The 17,673-nt window shown below is 39.7% G+C and overlaps 2 protein-coding genes across 8 annotated transcripts in view; one reads left to right on the top strand and one right to left on the bottom strand.

Annotated features, from left to right (window-relative positions):
* Positions 1 to 8,576, top strand: part of ptprz1a (protein tyrosine phosphatase receptor type Z1a) — a 93,405-nt gene extending 84,829 nt beyond the window's left edge. For 5 of the 6 annotated variants that reach the window (XM_080303726.1, XM_026174886.2, XM_080303725.1 and 2 more), the window contains 7 exons: positions 160 to 253; positions 346 to 419; positions 536 to 652; positions 1,023 to 1,178; positions 1,332 to 1,474; positions 3,813 to 3,948; positions 7,666 to 8,576. In XM_080303726.1, the coding sequence (XP_080159852.1) occupies positions 160 to 253; positions 346 to 419; positions 536 to 652; positions 1,023 to 1,178; positions 1,332 to 1,474; positions 3,813 to 3,948; positions 7,666 to 7,818 (873 nt within the window). In that variant the 3' untranslated portion in view covers positions 7,819 to 8,576. Of the gene's footprint in view, positions 1 to 159; positions 254 to 345; positions 420 to 535; positions 653 to 1,022; positions 1,179 to 1,331; positions 1,475 to 3,812; positions 3,949 to 7,665 lie in introns of those variants that run through there. The other variant, XR_013910032.1, reaches the window with a different exon arrangement.
* A 4,423-nt stretch (positions 8,577 to 12,999) lies between these two features.
* Positions 13,000 to 17,673, bottom strand: part of aass (aminoadipate-semialdehyde synthase) — a 105,670-nt gene continuing 100,996 nt past the window's right edge. For both annotated transcript variants that reach the window (XM_026174889.2, XM_026174888.2), the window contains exons 18-24: positions 17,338 to 17,478; positions 17,076 to 17,243; positions 16,348 to 16,443; positions 15,757 to 15,872; positions 13,750 to 13,838; positions 13,488 to 13,664; positions 13,000 to 13,322 (exon numbers count right to left, since the gene is read on the bottom strand). In XM_026174889.2, coding sequence (XP_026030674.1) covers positions 13,204 to 13,322; positions 13,488 to 13,664; positions 13,750 to 13,838; positions 15,757 to 15,872; positions 16,348 to 16,443; positions 17,076 to 17,243; positions 17,338 to 17,478 — 906 coding nt within the window. In that variant the 3' untranslated portion in view covers positions 13,000 to 13,203. The remainder of the gene's footprint in view (positions 13,323 to 13,487; positions 13,665 to 13,749; positions 13,839 to 15,756; positions 15,873 to 16,347; positions 16,444 to 17,075; positions 17,244 to 17,337; positions 17,479 to 17,673) is intronic.

Here is a 17,673-nt window from a genome sequence, read left to right as displayed (position 1 = left end):
AGCCTTACTCTCAATATGTTTCATTGAGACAGACACAGTCTCAGGCAGTCTTCATATTATCATAAACTATTATCATACTTATTATCAGACATCTTTTAATGAAAGATGGGTTTTTTTAGTTGTTTACAGTTGTTTACAGGTTTTTGATGTTTTCCACAGATGGTTTGTTACACCAATCTGAAGCACTGTGACTATTCCACAGCTCTGCAGGACTGCAACCACAACAAGAACAGGAACTGCTCGGTGATACCCAGTGAGTCTGACACACTCGTCAGTTGCAGCTGAAAATACTGCACATACACAAAAACATCTGTCTGCACAAACATGTTCTATCTCATATTGCAGTTGAGAGGTCACGAGTGCATTTGCCGACAACAGCAGGGGAAACATCAGACTACATTAATGCATCATATATCGCAGTAAGTCATATATATATATATATATATGACTCTGTGTGTATGTGTATATAATTCATCAGTAACAGCCACCGTTTCAAGTAATGAGGTCAGTAAGTGTGGCTGACATGTTCCTCCAGGGTTACAGGCACACCAAGGAGTTCATCATTACCCAGAAACCCTTGCCTGTCACCATAAAGGACTTCTGGACAATGATATGGGACCACAACGCCCAAGTCATTTTGTCACTGCCTGGGGTGAGGAACCGTTCTTTTTAAAGACATCCCTGAAAGAATCTTGTGACTACATCCTCCTGGGGCTCTTTGTACCTGTTTGTTCCTTTAATTCAAATGTTATTTTAATATTTATTTTATATCTCAAAATATCTTTTCTGGTTTAATATTTTAATGTTTTGTGGAAAATGTATTGAGGTTTTCTTGACGTGTTAGCCCAGACTAGCGATCTGTTCAGGGTGCACCATGACCTTTTGGAGAAAGTCATGCTCTCTCTACAGTATCATGGTACATACTGTAATTACAAGCAGCCAGTTTGGAAAAAATGTAGTTGCAAGTTGGAGATATCTGTGAATTGTCACGAATGCAATGTAATGATTTCCTGTGTTGGTAGATGGAGGAAGAAGCAGAGCCATTTGTTTTCTGGCCTTATAAAGGGCAGCTGATCAGCTATGAGATGTTCACTGTCACTCAAAAGAGTGAGACTCATGTTTGTCTGTCCAACGAGGACCTGCTGGTAGTTCAGGACTACATACTGAAAGCTACAAAGGTTAGTAACATGGCAGTTTGAATTCCCTCTAAAAAATGTATCCCAGCTTTAATTTAAAACCCACGCCCATAAGAATAGTTGTCATGTGGACATGAAAACTCACTCTCATGACTGACTGTGACTGATGTTTGCTGTCTTTTCTTATCTTAATAGGATGACTACGTTCTTGAGGTGAGACACTATCGTGCTCCCAACTGGCCAAACCCAGACAGTCCCCTCATTTCCACCTTTGAACTTTTCAAACTGATGAAGGAAGAGATCCTCACAGAGGACAGCCCTACTGTGGTCCACGATAAGTAAGACCCTTGGACTACTTACAATACTGTCGTCTGGTCTGATACTTGTTTTGTAATCTTTATACTATTCACGATCCATATCTATGCATCTGTCTGTCTGTGTACCTACCTACTCAGGCCTTCTTGTCCAACCTCTGAACCTCTTGTCTGACCTCTCTGTCAGGGTGCTGGTTCAGCATTTTGAGTTTATTCTGTTTTGTGATTCTTTGTATTATTGGTTTAGGATCAAGTTTTATTCCTTGAGTTTAGTTCCTTTTATGTTTTGAGTTTTTTTGTTGTTTATTTTTCAGTTTACCTGTTTTTATTCATGTTTGTTAGCAGCCAAAATACAGTGAGGAACATAAGTATTTGAACACCCTGCAATTTTCAAAGTTCTCCCACTTAGAAATCATGGAGGGATCTGAAATTCACATTGTAGGTGCATTCCCACTTTAAAAAAAACAATTAGGAAATGGCACTGTATGATTTTTAAAGAATGTATTTGGACACCTGAGAAAAGTAGTGTTAATATTTGATACAAAAGCCTTTGTTTGCGATTACAGAGGTCAAACGTTTCCTGTAGTTCTTGACCAGGTTTGCACACAGTGCAACAGGGATTACAGCCCACTCCTCCACACAGATCTCCTCTAGATCTGCCAGGTTTTGGGGCTGTTGCTCAGCAACATGGAGTTTCAGCTCCCTCCAAAGATTTTTTATTGGATTTAGGTCTGGAGACTGGCTAGGCCAGTGGACAGGTGTCTTTAAAGAGCTCAGACAGGTGCTAATAATTTAGATTAATAAAGGCATAGTAACAGGTCTTTGAGAGCCACAATTCTTGCTGATTGCCAGGTGTTCAAATTTTTATGTGCAGCAGTGCAATACAAATAAATTCTTTAAAAATCATACAATGTAATTTCCTGAATTGTTTTTTAAATGCTGTCTCTCACAGTGGCAATGCACCTACAATGTGAATTTCAGACCCCACAATGATTTCTAAGTGGGAGAACTTCGAAAATCGCAGGGTGTTCAAATACTTATGCTCCTCACTGTAAATGGTTACACTTTTTGTTAAAAATCAATTTTTGCCTTTGATTGTCTGCATTTGGGTCCTCATAAAAAGCTGCATGGTCTGCAGCCACAGACCGTGGCACTCCCAAATGCGCTTCTACAAGAATGGTCAAACATTCCCATAAACATACAGTTGAAGCTGCAAAGGGTGGGCTGACATAATATTTACCCTAGGAATGAAGACAAGACAAATTGATATGCATGCGATGGCAGACAAGCAAATACTTTTGGCAATATAGTGTATATAGTGGAGATGGGAGTTGTGGGTGTATGTGTGGGTGTGTTTGTGTGTGTATATAGATAAGATAGATATAGATATATAAAGAGAGACGTTGGATGTCGGACTGGAGAATAATAAAAAGGCCGCTAGAAAAGCTGCAGCCACCAAATATCAGCAGAGAATAACCTAAGTCCTAAGGCGTCAGCTGAATCGGAAGAACAAGATTCGTGCAATCAACACATACGCCCTGCCAGCTTATTATCAGACATCAATAAGCTGGCAGGCCCAAGGGAGAAGATAGAAGCCATTGACATCAAGACAATCAAGCTCCTTACCATGTATGGAGGGTTTCACCTCAAATCCAGCACCCTGAGACTGTATGCTAAGCAGAAGGAAGGTGGCCAAGAACTAGTGAGTATCAGAACTACTATCCAGGATGACACAACAAAGATCCATGAGTACATCAGGAAGATGGGCACATAGTATTGCTTAGTGAATACCTCAGGCAGCAGAAACCAGAGAAAGAAGAAGAGCAAGAGCTCCCATGATGACAGACCCGCATGTACCACCGACAAACAGAAGAAGGGATATTGAAAAATCCCACCAGTAGTTAGCTAGACTGAAAGACATCACAGAGGCAGTAATCATGGCAACAAAGGAACAAGCTCTAAGCACAAGATCCATACAGGCTGGGGTCTAACACACCAGGCAAGACCCGAGGTGCAAAGATGCCCCTGAGACAATCCAGCATAACTGCAGGGTGTAAGATGCTAGCAGGCAGGGCATACATGGAACGCCATAACCAAGTGGCGGCCTAGTCCACAAGAACATGTACTGAGTATGGCCTAGAACTCCCAAGGTCAAAATGGGAGACGCTCCCCAAGGTGGCTGAGAATGGCCAGGCTAAGCTCTTGTGGGACTTCCAGATACAAACAGACAAAGTGGTAATGGCTAACCAACCGGACATAATGTAGCTATGCCAAGTAGTAGCAAAATCAGGAAAAAAGAAAACACAAGAAGTTGGAGCCACATGCCCATATAATTTTATTTATTTTGTTTTTTGTTTTTTAGTGTGGGTGGGTTTACAGCAGGACTGTTCTGTGCTCTTTCGTCTCTGACTCGCCAGTTGGATGCCGAAGCGTCAGTGGATGTCTTCCAAGTAGCCAGGCTGATGAATCTCATGAGACCTGGAACCTTCAACAACATCGTAAGTTTGTCTGTCTCACAATAATTTTATTGTAATGTAATGCTGTAAAGTGTACCTCATTAAATTTGAATATTTAAAAAATATATAATTAGCATCAAAACAACAAGGCAGCTGTTTTTATTGTAATAGGCTCTTTAAATGTTGGGTTTTTTCTGTTTGTTTAAGGGTATAATATGCCTTAATGGCTGTGGCCTTTTTCAGTAGGGAGACAACAGTGAAACGGCAAGAAGCACGACAATGAGTTTGAGGTGTTGACTTCACCTCCAAATTCTCAATCTAATCAAGCATAAGCAATTGTTTTTTTCCAGCACTTATTTTGTACTGGACAAAAAAAGTCTGATCCATGGAGATACCTTCAAGGGTCTAGTGGAGTTCATGCTGTTTTGGTGGCAAAAGGGGTACCAACATGTCAATTCATTCATCAATTGTCAATTCATGTTAATGTTATTGCCACCTTGAGGTGGCAACAATCCCTTCAAGTTTTATATTGTAAAGATCCTACAATAATGCATAAAAGATCCCAAGCGCTTCAGGGCTCGCAAAATTTCAAAATCCCTGGTAGCCCTTTGGGCAGGGACTCTTCAGTTTTTGGTAGCCCAAAATAAATTGAAGTAGCCTGAATAAAAAAGAGAGCAATTTTTTGATTGATGTTTTGTTTCCCGTTTTGTTTCCTTTACAATATTATACATTAAAGTATAATATTGTAAAGGAAACAAAACATTAATCAAAAAATTGTTGAAACACAAATTACAACATTGTATAAAAATTACAATCATCAACTCAAATACTTGGTTCTAATTGAACACAAGTTTCTATGAACTTGTAAGAACTGTGTAGGACATGAATCAGTCTGTGTCAGATCCTGAATTTGAAATTTCCACTGAAGTCACAGGTAAGAAACAAGTGGAACCAAGATCTAGGCCATTTGCTTTTTGAAGTTTGCAAAGACTGCTAAATTGTGCCAGTGGTAGTTCACTCTTTGCAACATAGTACGCTGTTTTAAACTGATTTTCAGGTTTATTTTTAGTATGTTATTTGCAATTGGTGTTTGTTCTGGGAAAGATATTGCAGACTGAGCAATAATGCATTTCTTGCATTTCTCATGGGTTCTAATGGGGGCCTTTCTTAAAATGACTGGTCCCAGTAACAAAGGCGCTTGTCGACTCAGAAATCGAGGGAAAACCAACAACACACCCGGCAGAACATTATGTTATTTACACAAGTGCACATAAGTGGTCCGCAGGTGCGCATTCGCTGTCAAAATAAAAGACACGCACCAGATAAGAAGTTGCAACGCGCGTTTGCGTCCATATAAAAAGCACTGTTTTTGTCCGCTAGAGTGGGATTTTCACGGCACATTCTGCACCACATCTCTGTGCGTTCATCATCTGTTTGAAGCCAGCTCACCTCCTGCAACCACTTTTCCGAGAATACGCGCTTCTTTTGTGGTTCGGACTCCTTCTGACATTTCTTTGGAGGTGGAGGAACATCACAGTAATTGCTTAAAGGAGCTTCTTCGACATCTTTAAGAGTTCTAAATAAATGTCTGTCCTCCTCCAGAAAATCTTATGTACGCAAACACGTGTTGCAACATCTTATCTTGTGCGCGTTTTTTATTTTGACAGCGAATGCGCACCTGCGGACCACTTATGTGCAGCCCCGGTTATATAGCTCGTCATTTTGCAGCCACAGAAATTATTTTGTCCATGAAACCATAAAGCTGCACTTTCTTTTTGCCTTATAGTCTCATTTGTCATAACTTTTCCGTTTTGTGGTAAGCTTTTCTTTGGCTGTCACTTCTTCACCCTGACCTCTCTTATTTGGCTCAGCAGAACTAAAATATATATCCTGCTGCTTTTACACACGGACTCACATAAGCTCAGCGATTCTCTGCGCGATCAACCTCTCACATGTTTAAGCTGCGGGAGATTTCACTTGTCATGTTTGCATAGTAAGCTAACGATTGATAAGACGATGTCAGAGGAATTGGTGCGCAAATTATCGTCACTCACCAATCAGTGCTGTCGCTCTCTATACACAGTTCGCACGATTGCAAAGTGAAAGCAAAAAAGAAGCGCAAATTCAAACGAAATTTCCGAAAGAATGCAAAAGCATTGACATATATTTTTCCTTCCTATGATAGCCCGACGGGCAGGGCAGAGATAGATTTTGGTAGCCCGACTGGAAAAATCGCTAGCCCCGGGATGTCGGGCTAGCGATTTTGCGAGCCCTGTGGAGCATATAAAAATAAATATACTTTTTGACCTGGAGCCATTTGTTTCAGACGAATGCCATTCTGTGCTCCCATTCACTCTTATTCACTAATTTCTCCAACCAGTTTTGGAGAGAAAGAAAATAACCTCAGTTTTTAACTTGCTCTCCTGACCTCAGTTTAAGCACCACACATACCAAAAACCCACACATATGGACAACAACTTGTCAGGATGCTCACGGTTTTTAAAACACATAAATATCACATTTGATCTGAATGTGATATGGAGAAGCCTCATTTTAAAGCCATTTTGTGAGAGGAGTGCAAAGTGCTTCTCTTACAGGCATGACAGAGAGAAAAGGGGCCATTTTCTCATGTCATGCCGCCCTCATTTTAATATCAATTGCGGATTGGTTGGCCTGTGTCATAGTCCTACTCCCTCACCCCTAAGGGGCACACCTACCAGTGGCTGTCATGTGTTTTGTCAGGAAGTCTGTCAGTGGCTTACAGTCTGCACTTTTACTTCTCTTGTACTGACAATTTTGGATGCAAGGGACATATTTCTCTCTTTTTTTTTAACATCTGACAACTTTCAGTATGTTTAAAACAAACAAACAAACCACTTTTACAGTGTCTGCCACTTTATTGGGCACACTTGTTTTCACTGTACACAAACAAGCTGTTTATCTAGAACTCTTTGTTCACATCCACAGTGTTCCACATCCTTGCAAAAAACGTTTTGCAATTGAATTGTAAATTCTAGTTGTTTTAGAAGGATTTTAAATTAGATTCTGGATTTAACAGGGTCAGTACTTTTGCTGCAGTATTTTGGATCAAGTAAGTAATAATGAGTTACAATAGTCCAGCCTACAAATGTATGAACTGGTTTTTCAGGAAAAACTTTTTTCAGCAAGGCAGCATGGTGGTTTGGTGTTTAGCACTGTTGCTTCACAGCAAGAATATCCAGAGTTCAACTACACCATTTGGCCAGAGCCTTTGTGTGGAGTTTGCACGTTCTCCTTGTGTTTGTGTGGGTTCTCTCTGGGTACTCCAGATCCTCCCACAGTCCACAGACATGCAGTTAGTGGGGTAAGATTAACTGATGATTTTAAATTGCCCATAGGTGTGAATGTGAGTGGTTGTCTCCAGGGTATCCCACCTCTCCCACTGTAGTAGCTGGGATAGGCTCCAGCACTACCTCCTGAGCCACCTCGCAAATGTACAGGTCATCTAGTAATTAGAAGGTTGATGGTTCAATTCCTGGCTACTCCAGTCTGCATGCCAAATATCCTTTCGCAAGATAACCCCAAGTTGCTTTCCAATGTATCTATTGTGTGTGTAAATGTTAGATAGAAAGCGCAGAAAAAGAAGTGGATCGGTGATTGTGGCAGGTTGTAAAAAGCACTGCGAGTGGTAAGGTAGAGTAGAAAAATATGCACAGCAGGTTAGTTAAACACACAAAACTGTACAATGAACATATAATGAGTTGTTTACCCATTTTCTAGGAGCAGTACCAGTTCTTGTACAAAGCCATGCTGAGTCTCATCGGGACACAAGAAGACGAGAAAACTCAGTCCTTTGACGCTAACGGGACCATCGTGACGGAAACCACCAGCATGGCTGAAAGCATTGAATCCCTGGTACCAACGAATAAATAAAACCAACAAAAAAATACTACACTTTTACAAATGAGCAACAGCATTTCGTCCCTTCCCTGAAACCACCAACAGAGCTGCTAGTGAATCCAGACTCTTGCTACAATCACTCGAGAAATCTTGTCATTCAAGACTCTGCCTTTTGTAGATTGAGACTGGTATGAGTTTCCTCTATACAGTTTTGTAATGTGTGCCTTTTTGCTCATCTTGGATTTCTAACTGTGATATGAGCTGTAGACTAATTGTTCAATGTTTTTAATGCTGTACTGCCCTGAGACTAACTGTCAACGCCAATCTTATATTTATTGGCGCTGAGCCAAATGTGGGGAAAAAGGGAAAAGCTGCATCTTTTGACATCAAATGCTAAGGTCAAAGGAAAGACTCTTTGTCAGACTCTTTCAATATTGATTTTGTTAATGTGTCTTTAACAGAGTACTTGCTCTGTTAAATGTAAATTCTGTTTAAATTGGTGTAGCATGCTGCAGTCAAATATAAAATAAGGGTATCGAATAGTAGATTAATGTACTGTAAATAATATTATAATAATACCCTGAATGGACCAAATTTCTATTTATGCTTTTCACCTTTGCTTTTATTTTTGAAGGGTTTAATTCTAATTGCCTAGCTGCTTTTATACTATGGATTTTGTAACAGTCATGCATGGGTACTGACCTTTTTGTTTTTTTGGTTTGTTTTTTAGCTATAAAGGAATCGCTGCTGGCTTATTAGCTAAGGGATTAAATAAGGGAAGGAACACCAAAGAGAGCCTGTGAGAGTGTTTTGTTACTGTGTGTTGAACCACAAATATACCTGCAAAGATGCAACAGACACATGAACTATTAGAGGTTTGCTCAGAAGTTAGTTAAATACACTGTTTTGCATACAAGTGATGTTGGAAATTTCCAATTTAAACATTTGGTACCAAGATGATGTATTAAGTCCATTGTAGACAGCAATTAGCAAAACTGTAGATTAGCAGAATGAGTTTCAGCTCATTAATATGCAGCCTTACAGAGAACCAACAGGAGGCAGGTCAAAGGTCACAAGGTCCAGACAAAAGGAACAAAAATGAGGAGAAACAGCCTTCTGTGAGCCTGACAGAGAAGAGATGTTACCGAATCAAGAAACACCGAAAATGGAGACATACCCAATTCCATTTCTAATGATGATTCTTGTCTGTGGATTATACAATTCCCTTAACAGAGTCATGGACTAATCCCTGGTTATTTCAGTTGATCTTTGCATGTGTTAATCCAGGCTAAGACACTGTAAGAAATGTGCCTTTTCAGGACAGAAAATAGGTCAGTGTCCAGACGTATCCACATTTTAATTTGCATTTTTGACTTTTCATGAATACAAACTTAATTGGTCTCTGCTTGGTGCCCTACTTTATATAACTGCCTTTAAATCAAGAAGGAGCAAAAACGCTCTTCTTTTTCTGAAGAGTTGAGCTCAACTAATTAAGTGATCAGAACCATGTCACAAATAAAAAGGTCACAAAAAGCAATACAGGTGCAAAAGTCTGTATTACGCAATAACTGTTTTTAATATCTTAAAGCTTTGTGCTGACAAATATCAGCCATAATTGTAAACATGTACATACTGTGTATTGATGCAAAAGAAATAGTGTGCTGCAGCCTTTATCATCATTTGGCCTCTTTTGGTGTCAAGATGATATATTAAGTCCATGCTAAGCACCAATTAGCAAAGCGGTAGATTAGCAGAATGATTTTCAGCTCACTGATATCCAGCCTTACAGGGAACCAATGGGAGGTAGATAAGTAAGTAATCAATAAAAAGATAAGTAAGGGAGAACTAGTGCGTGAAATGGACAAATCAAGAGTGTGGAAAGTTCTGAAGATAACAAGAAAACTGATTGCAGCTGTAGACCGTCATAATTCTCTTCCATTTGGGTCTGTGGGTGATATGTTCCCGTTGTGGTTGGGAAGTGAAGGACTATAGCATAATAACAATTATTATTTTGCTGGTAGTGCACTTCATTCATGATTCATTTCTATTGGAATTTAATTCAAATCTTCATTCTGAGCTTTCTCAGCAAATTCTATTGAATATAATGGTATCCCTAAAATTCATAAAAAAAATCATCCTGGCTAGTTGACATTAAATTCTCAGTGGATGGATTCTCAATTGATTTAAATGTTAGCGCATTTGCAATTAAATTACTGCACTGTTTGCACTAAGATCCAAGCATTACGAACACCAAGACCTCAAAGCTACAACACCAATGAATAAGGAAATCTTGTGGAGAAAAGGTCTTCTGCAAAATGTTGGAAGCTTAAAAATGCTCAGAATGAAGGAAAAGATTCACTTTACCCAAATACCTTGCAAACAAGAGAATTCCACCTACCTGCACGGCTTTGCTATCAACATGGCTGAATCCGATGGATTCTGTAGTGCTCTAAGCTTAAAAATAAAATTTAAAAAAGCTTAAAAAATAAAAAAGGTCAGTTATGGATATAGTAACAATCCAACGAAGAAGAAATTAAAAAAAAAAAACAGACTATTACATTTATAATTGAATTGTGACAATCCGAATCTATAAAAAATGAATAAGAAATACTTCACATAATAATTTTATTCATGCAATCATTATTTTATAAAGCAAAATATCAGAACCATCTGATTGTTTTTTACTAATCAAATCTTTGATTATTGTGAAGGTCAATCAAAAAGACAAATAAAAACCATTTGTTATTATTCAGTGTCATATTCTTGTTACTAACAGATTTAACATGAACACATGAAACTGAACCACCTTAAAAATACCACCTAAAAATACCATGTGGTACTTCTAGCTCGCACTACAGAGGACGAGCGACTCTAAATCGTAAACATTGCATATTGTGGCTCCGTGCACCTTAGGGAACATGGTAGACCATTAAAACTGATCTTATAGTATGTATCTCTCTCCCCCTCTCTCTCTTTATATGTGTGTGTGTGTGTGTGTGTGTGTGTGTGTGTGTGTGTGTGTGTGTATATATATATATATATATATATATAAACACCCAGCACGCCCCTGCGGGCGGTTTATCCTTCAAGCTCGGGTCCTCTACCAGAGGCCTGGGAGCTTGGCCCAGATAAATGCCACACAGCAGACACATCTCTACATCAACTGTTCAAAGGAGACGATTATACGATTCAGGCATTTATGGTCAAATGAAACCTCTACCAAGGAAAAGCAACAAGCAGAAGAGATTTGTTGGCGCCAACAAACACAAGGCATGGACATTAGACCAGTGGAAATCTGTGCTTTGGTCTGATGAGTCCAAATTTGAGCTCTTTGGTTCCACCAGCGGTGTCTTTGTGCAACACAGAAAAGGTGAGTGGATATTCTCTACATGCATGATTCAAACAGTGAAGCATGGAGGTGGTGTTTTGGTGTGGGGGTGCTTTGCTGGTGACACTGTTGGGGATTTATTCAAAAGTGAAGGCACACTGAACCAGCATGGCTACCACAGCATCCTACAGCAACATGCCATCCAGTTTGTGTTTAGTTGGACGATCATTTATTTAAGATAAGATAAGCTTTATTAGTCCCACACGTGGGAAATTTGTTTTGTCACAGCAGGAAGTGGACAGTGCAAAAGTTATGAGGCAAAAATTAGAATACAATAAGAATAAATACAGTACACAACTGTACAGAATAGAATAAAATACTATATACAGTAGAATAAAATAAAATAAATATACAATAAGATAAAAATAGAATACAAATACAAATACTATATACAACTGAGTAAAAATACAACGATGATAGAAAGGATTATTGCACTTAGTATTATTGCATATGTATGGATGTGTGTGCTTGATCAGTTAAAGTCTTTATTATGGAGTCTGACAGCAGTGGGGAGGAAAGACCTGCGAAATCTCTCCGTCCCACACCGTGGGTGCCGCAGTCTCCCACTGAAGGAGCTGCTCAGTGCTGTCACAGTCTGCTGCATGGGGTGGGAGATGTTGTCCATCAGGGATGACAGCTTAGCCGCCGTTCTCCTGTCACTCACCACCTCCACTGGGTCCAGAGGGCATCCTAGAACAGAGCTGGCCCTTCGGATCACCCTGTTCAGTCTCTTCCTGTCCCCAGCAGAGATGCTGCCGCCAATTTTCCAATAGCAAAGTGACCCCAAACACACCTCCAGGCTGTGTAAGGGCTGTTTGACCAAGAAGGCGAGTGATGGAGTGCTGCGCCTGATGGCCTGGCCTCCATAGTCACAGTCGTCTGAAAACGCTCCACGTCCACACTACCGTTTTCAGTCGTTTTCACAGAGTTGTGCGTCCACACTGAAACGCCTAAAACGCTCACGTTCCAGTACTGTGCATGCGTGAAACGCAAGACGATTCGGCCTGCCTCATTTCTGTCAGCCATTTATTTACTTTCCAGCTCTTTGAAACATCGTGCCAAAATGTCAAAGACAAGCACCGAGTTTTTTTAATTGGACTAACAATGAGGTGGAGTTGTTGCTGCGAGTAACACAAAAGTACAAAGTTGCAAAAGCGAGTGAGAATTAAAGAATTTGAAGAAAAGCTATCTGGCGCATGTACAAAACTGACATTAATCTTTAATAAGGCTGTCAAAATTGAGAGCAAACAAAACAACTGCTGTGTAATGCCCTCCGCTATCTTTATTTAATTGGTCACTTAACTGCATCACATGAAGTCCTGTAGTGACTTCAGTTAGCACGAGCTTGTGACTCCTTGAAGCTGGATTTGTGTGTACTACCAGTTTCAAGCAGAGATCTTTCTTGTGTAAGTTAAATGTGTTAACCACTACATAAAGTTCTCACTAGTCTTGTGACTCTAATAGGGGACAAAATCTGCTTCATGTTGCTTTCAATAACTATCGACTGTTATCAGTCAGTAAAGTGTTCGCTGAGGTCACAGGAGGGTAATTCTAGACTTCAATAGAATCACACACAAAAAGAGGAGTTGCCCTCTGGCAGCCATTAGAAAGAATGCAGGATAAAGGCACTTGGCACTGAATTTAACACCTCCACCAAGCCTGAAATGGAATGAAAGAACAGTTGTCAAGGTAACAACCACACACATGCACATACATAAAAGAAATTGCTGGATTTATCAGATGGTACTGGGAGCATTATTTGGCAATGGAAATAAGATTGCCCACACAAGAAGGTACAACAAGGTAAACAAAACAATCTACAATGCTTCAGATAACTTTTTATTGTGAATTCAAAAAATCAGGGAGCAAACAACCTTCCTGGGTAGGCATGTTAGAGTATTATTATAAACTCAGAATGAAAGCAGGTAGGTGAGCCAGAATCTGTCTGAAGAGTTTAAAGGTCGATTAATGACATGAAATGTAGACAAGATTAGAATTTACAGTCATTTGCTCTTCTTGATGTTGTAGCTCTACTCCTGCAGGGTGCTTTTGGAAATGAAGTGTAGTCCTTCCTCTTTCAGCCGGGCCAGCACTGGTTCGTAGATCTCTTTCACCATTGGAACCACCAGACCCTTTGTATTGATTTCACCTACAAAGTAAGTATAGAGAGCCGGTAACATTATATTCTCAAGTATTTATCTAATATTCAGTGAATGAGGTTGGTGACTAAATTTAGTTTGAACATAGTTTGAATGCTCTCTGTAAAGTGAAAGACCAACGAAAATGAACATTTTTGAAAAGTGAAATCACTAACCGTTAAGAACCATCCGAGCAGCAATGGCTGCTGGGTATCCAACAGTCTTGGCCATGGCTGAGAAGCCGGTGGGGTCGCCATACACCACCAGGCTGATGTGTTTGGTCTCTAGTTCTCCAGTTGGATAGCGAACCCCCACATCGTTTCTCAGAATGATCATGTCTCTTTCTCCCTTATCTGATGACAAGAGGCAATAGTTTTTTTTACACTTGGTGTCACATTTAATACTCCTGTTCTTCTAATATGGTATTAATGAGCTCACCGAATGAAAGTTTAGTTTCCAAATGTTTTGCAAGGGCAGCCAAAATGCTCTCTGCATGGGGCACTAGCTCATCGCCAAGCATCCCTAAGCTGCAGAAATAAAAAAATGGTTATTAAAATAACATAACCGTTACAAAACAATACTTAAGGCTCGAAAGATAATTACTCTGCCCTAATAACCCTACACACTGCAGCGGCAGCCCACGTGTCCTTGGCTACATCTAAAGAGATGAGCATTTGCTTTTTGTGGCTGGGTTGCTGGTGAATTGAATAAATGAACAACAAGTCTTTCAATGTGATCTGCAAGCGCCTTGCTTTTTACCCTTTAACAACACAGATGGAATGTTTCCAACAGTTCACTTTACCATCAGAGGAATTTACATTTCAATGCCAGTGTGACCCTCTTGCATTCACTGCCAGAACTGTGAGAACAATGACAGCATGAAGCCTTGGTCTGAAGAGACCCTTGGAAAAGCTAATTTAAACTGATGATTGTGCATACTACACCACTTCAGGTGTACTTGTTAGGCAGGCAGTAATAAGTGTGTAGAAGATGCATAGCCTTGCTCTTGGGGCGCTGTGTATAGGGACAACGCAAACTCAGAAGAGCAGTATCAATCACAAAAGAATATACCAGATATTTGGATGTCTGCTAAAGTAGTACAGGATTCCACCAAATGACAAAACAATTCAAATTATTTCAGGCTTCATTTCATCTTTATACTTTTGATAATCACTTTCTGACTTGATAAGGACGAGACTCTTCTGAAAGGTGCCAATTCTCACACACTGACAATATGATACAAGCTTTTACCTTCACATGGTTTCAGACTGGCCAAATATATTGAATAAGGGGAGTTTTAACATTGCATTTAGCTTCAGTGTAAACCATAGATGGTATAAACCAGTGGTCCCCAACCCCCAGGCCGGTCCGTGGCCTGTTTGGTACTGTGAGAATTTAGGCTCGGGTGTGAAATTTATGGCTGTCAGGATTTTTATTGTTAACTCGGTTTCCCTGGGTCTTTTCCCGTGTTGTAGTTATAGGTCTTATTTTGAAATAAATATTTACGCATTACCATAGCAACTAGAGAGCATTAAGGGGCAGAGAGGAGGATGTGACTCTCAGTGTTGTTGGCGCATTTCAGTAGGACGCTGCTAATAAAGTTACACAACTAGTTATTATATTTACAAAGTACCACAGTTCGTCGCTTCATTTTATTTTGTTGTATTTATCGTGACACCTTAGTGGCCGGTCCATGAAAATATTGTCTGGCATTAAACTGTGGCATAAAAAAAGGTTGGGGACCGCTGGTATAAACAATAAAAGGCGCTGTGACATCACTCACTGGTTTATGAAGTACTGTTTTAAAGCCTCCCTCATCTTCGTGTTTTGAAACCGTATGTAATGAGTGAGCGATAGATCTGCCTGTGAAACTGCTAGTTATTTGCCAGTGTGCATACACAAGATACGAGGCTCAAAATGAACAAAATTTACAAAACTATTCATTTTAACCCCAAATGACTGACTGACCCATAAATTAATCAGCGAAATGTTGTACACAGAGGCCAGGCCCAAGTGCAGTTTTCTTATTGTGTCCTACTGGACAGGCCTGTTTTTGCAAACACAGGACAGATCCTTGTTGTCATTAGACTTTTTAATTAGATTATAAGGCCACTGGACTCAGTAGTATATAGAGCCTAATCCTGGTTTGAAAAAAATATTAACATACATGGCAGCCATTCTCAGGTTCAAGAGTCTTGACGTCCCTCACATTTTTATTCTACTGTTCCCTTTCCCCCATTTCTATTAATCAGAAAGGCTTGAAAGTGAAAAGTGATTTAGTTTCTGAGATATCTGAAGACTTTTTTTAAAGGACCCATGGACACTATGAGAGAGATGGTACCAAAAGGAAATGTGTTAAAATCTTGAAAACACAATAGGAGAGAGACAGCTTAGCTTTAGTTGACTAAAAGAAGGTCTTTTTTTAACTTCAGGATGGCTTCTCACCATCTCAGAGTGTCCATCCTGAAGTCATCCTGCCCTGTGTGTTCATATACAGCTTGTTCAAAGACATTTTGGGAAACAGAAGAAGATAAATCCATCTGCTGACAGAGGAGTTCTTTCTGTAGAAAGAAGAGAAACAAGTCACTGCATCACATTAATGAATCATGAGACTTCAGGGCTACATTTTGTAGGTGGGCTGCTATTTATTTGGTTCTCTTTGAATTGTCTTTTCAGATAAAAAGTTCTGAGTGTTTTCAGAGAAAACCCTTGTTACATCAATCATCATCAACCAGCTTTTGATTTCTGATAAACACAACCCAAACACGGAGCACTAAGGCTGCTTTTTCTTGTCGAACAGATAGCAGATGACAAATATTGTCTGCTGTATACTCTCATCAATGCCAGAGTGCCCCAGCTCACTGCAGCCTTGATGCTAATAAACAGCAACTGTAATAGGCTCTACTGTCACAGTCAAGAGCTTCAAAGCAGCTTGTTACATTAAACTGAATGACAGAAAGAAGCAGGGTGCACTGTTAACTGACTATTTTCCGCCCACATCTTTGGATGCTTTTGAACACTAAAAGAGGTTCTTACCCATGAAACTGGTGATGACGTGTGCTGCAGGATGGGACTGGGATCGCTGTTGATTAGACCCAGTTTAATGAAACCACTCATGGCCTTCGAGAAACCCTGAGTAACAGGACAAGAACGGAGGTGACCAAAATATGTTAAAATAAATTGGGTTTCAGGTTTAATCAGGGGATTATGTTACACGGAAGGAAAAGGTTTTAAATATTTTGCTGAGTGCTGGATATTTGCAAAGTTACGTGGACACAGAAAAATGTATATTTTGCGCACCTCAAGATCACAGTGATACCATTGCTGTGCACTGATTGGCCACGCTGATGATTAATGTAGGACTTGTACTTCTGTAGTACAAGTTAAGTTTAAAGCTCATTTTGTACCACTGCCAAATCTGTAGTGAGATTTAATGTTCTGGGCACTTATTACTGATGTGGCTTTGTTTGGTTAGTGTTAACTGATAACTCCATCCTCGTGTCTTAATATGGTCACTCCTGTCTTCAAAAACTAACATGGTAGGTGCCAAAATGCTAACACTGAGGTGTCAAAATGGGGAGTCCAAAACTCATGCATTTCAGAGACTATTTATGCCTTTTATAATCAAAGATAATTATAATTTCAATATTAGATTATTACAGATTATAATTACAATCTAATATTGAATTTAATTATTTCTTAAGCATAATAAATTCTGTATAGCAGTTGTATTTGTATGTGCAGTTTGTCTATGTGTGTTGTACCTTAAAACGCAGAGTTCCTCTGATGAGCGTGTGTGCTGTCTGGATGCCGTATGGCTCAGCGTATTTCGTGCTGTCACGATTCGGAAATCCCTCAAGGTTGAAACCTGGAAAGAAATCCATTGGAGTGGTGGAATCCATCAGAGAGCCACCAGGTGGGACATTTATCACCTCAAAGAAAGACAAAAAAATCTTATCTTTACTGAAAGTAAATAATAATAAAAAAAACATATTAACAATTTATGGTCTTTTGAGACATCCATACCTGGTTGTCTTTGAGAAAAATAGCGGGACTGATAGTGTTGAGGAGGACACCATATGGGCTCCAGCTGAACTTGTAACGAAGAGGATTGTCTGAGCACTCAGGAGCAGGAAGACCACCACAGAATGAGCTGTAGGACTCCACCTAAAATGTATTCAATGCATAAAGAATGATCAGACAGCTACACAAAAATGCAGCTAAAGCTACTGTTGATATGCAGAAAGTACTTAAAATATCTAGTAGCTGGTATATGTTAGTGACCAAATGGAAGCCACTACTCAGTAAAATGCACAAGGGCTCATCTTGAGTTTGCCAAAAGGCACCTGAAGGACTCTGACC

The sequence above is a fragment of the Astatotilapia calliptera genome, chromosome 7 (genome assembly GCF_964374335.1).
Source record: "Astatotilapia calliptera chromosome 7, fAstCal68.1, whole genome shotgun sequence".
In the NCBI taxonomy this organism is placed as follows: Eukaryota; Metazoa; Chordata; class Actinopteri; order Cichliformes; family Cichlidae; genus Astatotilapia; species Astatotilapia calliptera.
This window is presented reverse-complemented; position numbering and strand designations above follow the sequence as displayed.